Below are 7,079 nucleotides of genomic sequence, written 5' to 3' on the forward strand. Positions count from 1 at the left end.
AAAAAAAAAAAGAAGAACTAGAAAAAAATCTGTATTCCCAGTACAAGAAAACTATTTAGAATGGCCTCCAACTCAGAAAGTTTCTGGCATCTTCCAACTAGGTATTGTCCTATTGCAACGAGCTGTCCAATAATCAAAGAGGACTACTTATTTCCCACTGGAGTTCAAAGAAAGGATTAGTTCTGGTTAGTTCTCTGATGAATCTCAGTCATTGTTAACCGGGTGGCATCAGCTTCTCTACATCACCATCAAAATCGAAGAAAACTCAGGGAAAAAATGAAATAAAACAAAGGCTGCTTTATTATTTTACTATTTGAGCAGCATCACCTTTTCCTGGAACAAATCCTTTTTTTAAATTAATGACATCCGTCAAGTTGAAATTAAAAAAAGAAAAAAGTAAAAATTGGAGAAGTCTATAAAAGAAATCTCCCTTTTTACAAAACTGTTAATACACACGATAAACTCTAAGATCAAAAGTCTTTATGACCCTACAGTTTTCCAACCGCCTTCAATTATGAAGTAAATGATAAAATACAAGAAAAGATCAGCAGCAAAAGAAAGAAAGAAAATCTAAATCAAAAGGTCGTTAGGCAGTTTGTCCAGGAGTAAGGAGTAGTAACAGCTACTTCACCAACAGTAATGACGTAGAGGACAGAGTCTTTATCAAGGAAGCTAGTTAAAGCTGTCCGTAACGCAGGCAGAACACAAGGACTGGCTTCCATCTCCTTTGACATTTAAGGTATTAGGAAGACTCATATTCACTGGGCACCTTTCTAGAATCCCTCCTGGTCTTATCCTGGATTTCTGAGGTCAAAAGCTTATCAAAGATCACAGAGTAACTACTTAATCCCAGGTCTGTATCACTACAAGTCTCAAAATTTTATTATGCCATGCTGTTTAGAAAATAATTCAAATGAATTAGTTTCCCAACAAAATAAATTTTCTAAAACCTGGAATTCAGCAATGCACGGCCCATCAGACTTTTTTACCCTTTGCTGCTACCCTTTTCTGGCAAGTCCTGAGGCTGCAGGGCAATTAGTTGCCAGTCTGCTTCAGACTTGCTCTGAGGCTGCCCATCTGAGACACATGGCTGCCATCTCTCTTCTAGATTGCCAAGTTTAATTCAGCAGGTGGATAAACAAAACCCTCAGAGCTAAAGCCCTGTCCTGCATATCTGGCTATTATTTTCCTGTAAAATACAGCACTGACCCTAACCACGAGAGACAAAGGAGAAAGATCTACGAGACACTCTAGAAAAGAACGTTCAGGTGCAGTTGGTTGTCCAACTCTTACATGTCAAACCCCAAATCCAGTCTTCTCAAAAACTTCCATGATATTTGGGGAGATGACACAGGTCTTCTTCCTAAATCCTTCAGGAAATGATTAAAGCAGCAGTTTCTAGAATCAGATATACTCAAGTTCAGCTCCCCCATCACTCAGCATGACCGCAGGCAAATCACTCTCTCTGCACCTCAGCCCCCATAGATACAAAATGAAGACACGGTGATAAGAAGTCACACAATGTTAGCTGTAGAGCCTACATCCTAAATGCTTCCTAAGTGCTAACTTCCCCATCACTGTTACCATCATCAGTGGGAGAAGTCCACGGGATTATTGAAGGGGTTTTGTAAACCTGCAGGGCCCTAGTGTCAGTTCTGGTTTTGGAGGCCTTGGGAGATTTAGGAATTGAGTAGCAGCAATGGAACTGGCAAGGCCTGGAAAAGCAGCGAGCATAGGGAGTTCATGAAGAACAGATTATGTACAGGCTAAATATATATTCCTCTCTACTAAAAGTTAAGATAGCTAAAGAAAGATGGAAAACGATTATAAGAGAAATACTATGCCATGCAGTAAGCAAACGGCTCCTTCTCTATTACCATGATGGGGACGCCAATGTCAGGCCACAGAAGGTCCTCGGAGGGCAGCTTGGGAGAGTTCCACACCACCACCACCTTGTTCAGGTACGGGAGGCCGTTCAGCCTCTCTAAGGAGTTCAGGAGCACCTCCTCCCGCTCGTACGTCAGCATCACCACCGTGAACTGCTCACGCGGAACATTGCCCCCGAGGGCGGCCTGGAACTCCTTGCCGGAACCCCCAGCTCCACCACCAATAGGCCGAAATCCAGTTCCTGAGCCCAAAAATTTGGCCTCTGAGGGCAACACAGGATCAAAGGGTGTGTGGGGGAAAAGATGGAAAGGCCCTGGCGCAGAGTTCCAGCTGCGGTGAAAGTCAGTGACAGTCAACGTGAAGTTGCGGAGGTATTTGGGTGAGGCGTAGGGCGGCTCCGTTTCTACTGGCCCCAGGTCCAGGTCCCCGTTGTCAGCCATGTTGGGGTCAGTTCCCGCAGCCTTGCCTGAACGATGGGGGATCTCAGCTGCTGCCTCTTCCCGGATGGGAGCAGCTGGGATCTGTATCCGAGTCCTGATCATAGCCAGCACGGTGTTAAAAATACTGTCAGCGGTGGAGAAGTAAGTCTCCCAGAGAAAGCGGCCTTGCCGCCTCATAGCCAGGAGGTCACTATCGGAGAGACTCCTTAACAGGAAGTGAACCTCCGTCACACGTGGCTTGGGCACCACCAGGGCTGCCTCGCTCCACTGCAGGGTGTCCTGGTACGGGAGCTGCACTTGCTCCCCCAACACCACCGGGACAGCCCCAACCTCCAGGGCTTCAAAGAGCCGTGTTGCACACCCAGATGAAATAACCAAGTGAGGGTCCCCAGGGGTGATGATGAGGGCAAAGGTGGAAAGCTTCAGCAATTCCAAGCGGTCCTCACGCTCCCCGCACAGCGCCCACTCAGTAGGCAGACTGGGCTTAGGCTGGTTTTTGCAGGTAAATTCTACCAGGACCTGATCTAGTTTGCTGTCCTGTACAGCCTTCAGGGTGGCAATGATCCTGTCATCATAGTCAGCTGGAGGATCGCCCTCCATTTCTTCTTCAAAGGAGCGGGCCTCCTGAAGGCTGGATCTCAGGGATTCAATCTTCTCACCCTGAAAGGTGAAGAGGTATTTCCGCTTCACTGGCACCTGCGCTGGGATCTCCATGAAGTTGGGTTCGGACATGGCATGGACCAGTGGTGACACCGCCAGGTCAAAGCCAGGCCTATACTGGGCAGCGTAGAAAGTGGACTGGGCCACCATGGCCCGGCCAGTGCTGACATTGTACAGTAAGTTTTGTGTGTACGATTTCCGTGACAGATTGATGAGGACGTGGTTGTGTCCGTCCGTCCGCCAGTGTGGCAGAGAGTACAACTGCTTCTCAAGTTCAGCGGGCCGCAGCACTGCTGGTTCCTGCATCTCTCCCACTAACATCACATACAGGCAGGCAATGTCTGCGTTTTCTGTCACATAAACATTGGCCCGCACCGTAGCCTGAAAAGCCTGCTTAACCAAGGGATCCAGGTAGCTGCCAAGGGCAAACTGGTCACTGTCATACACATAGACGGGAAAACCAGAGGTGAGAGGGCAACGAGAATAATCAAAACAGTTGTGCAGCCGGCAACCCCGGATGACCTTCGGGGGAGGAAGGCCGGCATCATCCTTCTCTGGGAGCAATCGGATGGGCAGAGAGAGTTTGGGCTGATTTTGGGCCATCAGCTCCTTGTAAGAGTGCTCGGTCTGGCTAATGACATTCTTCAGCTGCAGCAGGTCCTGCTTGGCGTTCTCAATGCTCTTCTTACAGGCTTCGATCTTCAGGTTCAGCTTGGCGATTTCGCTGTTCAGCTCTTGCCGCTTGGCTTCCAGCTGTAAGAGCTCTTCACTCACCGACTCGCGAATACGGCAAAGATCCAGCACATGCTTCACCTCGCAGAGCTCGTTACCCGCCCGGGGGCCAAAAATCCGCTTGCCGGCCTCATCGGCCTCATCCAGAGTAGTGAGATAATAGTGAGCGATGAGGGGGAAAAACACCAGGATGACAAAGAGCGTGAAGCTGAGCCAGGTGAGGCGTATGCGGCTGGACCAGCGCAGCATGCAGGTCTGGCCTCCGTTCCCCGGCCCCCCATTCCGCAACATGGTATAGCCCGTCATGAGTGCCCCTGTGGCTCCTGCCCCTCTGCTCACGTTGGGTCACTTGCCATAACCATGAGCTTCTACTCGACGAAACTCAATCTCATTTTCATTCACACGGTAGTTTCCAGAAGAGTTAGTGTGGCTCCTGGTACAAGGCACCAGATAAAATGGAAATTTCATTTTCCTCAGCTGCAGATGAAATGGTCTCTGATCCTATTCCAGCAGATTTTAAGTTCTGGTTGTGGACCAAAAAACATGTCCTTCATCTTTATCAAACGGTAAAAGTTACCACATTGTGCCTGGGATGAAAGGAAGGAGGTTCCTGATGATGAAACCCAGGAAAAGTATCCTGGACGCGGACCGACTTTTTCAACTGCCATCGCTCCTGCTCCTTGGTCTTGCTGACCAACAAACACGCATAGTTTCTACGCAACGTGAAATAGTGGCTGGTGAGACAGGAAGAGATGCCGGCCTCTCATCGACGTCTTTGTCAACACTCAGGCCTGCACAAGAAAAAGAACCGTGTCAGTTTAAAGAGATTTAACGTCCACCCCCCAGGACATTTACAGAAAACCTTAACCCTTATAATACAGAGCAAGGGGTGAAACGCTGGCATGGATCTTAAAGAACATGTTAAGGCCAATGGACAGACTTTGTTTGGGGTGGGTATTTTACTTGTGGTTAGTAAGAAATAGGAAAAGTGCTCAAAACAGCTTCAGTTTACACCTGATGCTGCTGGACGCACAGCAGCATCAGGACCCTATGACATTATGATCCACTAAAGCCAACCCAGGGCAGATTCAACAGTAACGACTTGCTATTCTATTCTAGACCTGGGCATCATCTTTAGAGGAAGAGAAACTCCTTCCTAACCAACCTAACGCTCACTTTCACTCCTAACACGAAAGTCTTCTTTTGAACTACATAACAAAAAAAAAAAAAAGACTCTGAGAAGCTCAGTTGGTTAGAATTGAAAAGGGATGGAGAGAATCCTTTTGATCTCCACCCAGGAGTAGACACAGTAATCCAGGGACAGAATGTACTTCCCTGCCTGCTCCTCATTTATCTCCCATTAACAGACATCATGTGCTCTTTCTTAAAATATAAATAGCAACTTGGTCTTTTAGAAAGAACGCTATACTTAGAAGTGAGAGGCATTATTCCTCATCCTTTGGGAACAGACTTGCTCGCAGACCTCAGTTTCCTAAGCTTCTAAAATGGAGGTAAGTACACAGAGATAACAATACACATGCCTTATACTGCTAAGAAAACAAAGCGTAGAGGATGTGTGGGTGCATTAGGCTAAACCAATTCCAAACAATATCCCTTGTTCTCTGATTGAGTTTTACGATCACAGGCTACAGAAACCTTTTTTCTCCTTGTGTTCCTTCAAATTCAACACATCTACAAGAATTCACAATATTCTGTGCCAGAGAATATCCCTGATTTTTTCATTCATTTCTTCCAAAAACTATTCACCATATGAAGACACACTTAAGTGTGAATTGTGGGATAATCCATAATGTGTAATAATCCTCGACCTCATGGAACTTCCTTTCGCCTAAGATATAAGGGAGAACCGACCACAGGGGCGGTTACTACAAGGAGTATCTAAAACAAGCCGCACGCCAGAGAGGCACAATCACTCCGTCTAGCTTCTGCCTTTATAATGACGTATAACAGTTAAAGGTTTGGTACCGTCTTCTCTCTCTGTAAGTAAAAACACCAAGTTGATGACGCTGTTACTAAAAGGTTGAAGGATCTGGATAATCTCAACTTGAGTAATTCGCAGCTGACCAAATACTCCAGCAAATATAAACCGGTACTTCTAAAGCATTCACGTTATCCTTTGGATTCAAATGTTCAAGTCTCTTGTTACTTTCAAAACAATATTCCTGCTCTTATGATCAAATCATAAAGAAACAATGGAGTAGAAGAACAAGCAGCAAGCAGAGTCAGAGCCGCTAGCTGGTTTGTCCTTCCTTACCGTGATCCAGGATCCTTCCTTTCTGGAGCTTATGTAGCATTACACCTCAGGGCACGATTTCTTGACATAGCGAACTCCAGGGCTTGCTTTCCTGAGATAAAATAGAAAAATTACACACTATTCAAAAAATACTATATACTGAAGGTGCTATTAAAGAATTTACTGCACCCTATGAAAAGGCTTCCCTTCTGTAGATGAGGCGACCCAAGAATTTACTGTCCAGAGCAGGGGTCCTCAAACTTTTTAAACAGGGGACCAGTTCACTGTTCTGCAGACCGTTGGAGGGCTGGACTGCAGGTCCTGTGATGAGTGGGCTGCTAAGCAGGACAGGCAGCAGCAGCAAAAACACCCGCGGGCTGGATAAATGTCCTAGGTGGGCCGCATGTGGCCCATGGGCCCTAGTTTGAGGACACCTGGTCCAGAGGCTCCTTGAAGTGAAAGGGGGACTATTAATAAACCACATGAGGACAACAGGTATAAACTGGGATTCTGGTAGGCAAACCATCCAGATACACTTGTTTGGGGGCGCTAAGAGGGAATAAATCAAAACACTAAAATATGGAAAGGTCCTTCCTTTTTAAAAGTATATACTAGCCAGGCATGGGGCTCACACCTGTCATCACAGCACTTTAGGAGGCTAAGGCTGAAAAGACTGCTTGAGCCCAGAAGTTCAAGACACACCAAGAAAACCAGCAAGACCCTATCTCTATTAAAAAATAAGCCTGGTGTCGCATCACGCACCTGTAGTCCCAGCTACTCTGGGAGGCTGAGGCAGGAGAATCACTTGAGCCCAGGAGCTGGAGGCTGCTGTGAGCTGTGATTGCACTGCTGACTGTGCTCCAGCCAGGCAACAACAGTTGAGACCCTGTCTCCAAAAAAGTTAGAAGAAAAATTAAAAAAAGAAGAAGAAAAATTATATACTCAGCTATTTATAGACAAAATAATATACCTGGAATTTGCTGCAAAATAAGCAAGACGGGCTTGGCGCCTATAGCTCAACCGGCTAAGGCGCCAGCCACGTACACCTAAAGTGGCGGGTTCGAATCCCCAGCCCAGACCCGCCAAACAACAATGACAGCTGCAAC

The 7,079-nt window shown here is 46.7% G+C and overlaps 1 protein-coding gene across 4 annotated transcripts in view; it reads right to left on the minus strand.

The window, feature by feature from the left end:
* Positions 1 to 7,079, minus strand: part of EXTL3 (exostosin like glycosyltransferase 3) — a 55,825-nt gene that overhangs the window by 27,325 nt on the left and 21,421 nt on the right. For 3 of the 4 annotated variants that reach the window (XR_002774381.1, XM_003793933.3, XM_023515588.1), the window contains exons 2-3: positions 5,995 to 6,085; positions 1,878 to 4,510 (exon numbers count right to left, since the gene is read on the minus strand). Coding sequence is in view for 3 of the 4 variants with exons in the window: in XM_003793933.3 (XP_003793981.1) it covers positions 1,878 to 4,025 (2,148 nt within the window). In the remaining variant the exon portion in view is untranslated. Of the gene's footprint in view, positions 1 to 1,877; positions 4,511 to 5,994; positions 6,086 to 6,735; positions 6,762 to 7,079 lie in introns of those variants that run through there. The other variant, XM_023515587.1, reaches the window with a different exon arrangement.

Source organism: Otolemur garnettii, unplaced genomic scaffold, assembly GCF_000181295.1.
Source record: "Otolemur garnettii isolate 467f Iridium unplaced genomic scaffold, OtoGar3 scaffold00074, whole genome shotgun sequence".
NCBI classification, from domain to species: domain Eukaryota; kingdom Metazoa; phylum Chordata; class Mammalia; order Primates; family Galagidae; genus Otolemur; species Otolemur garnettii.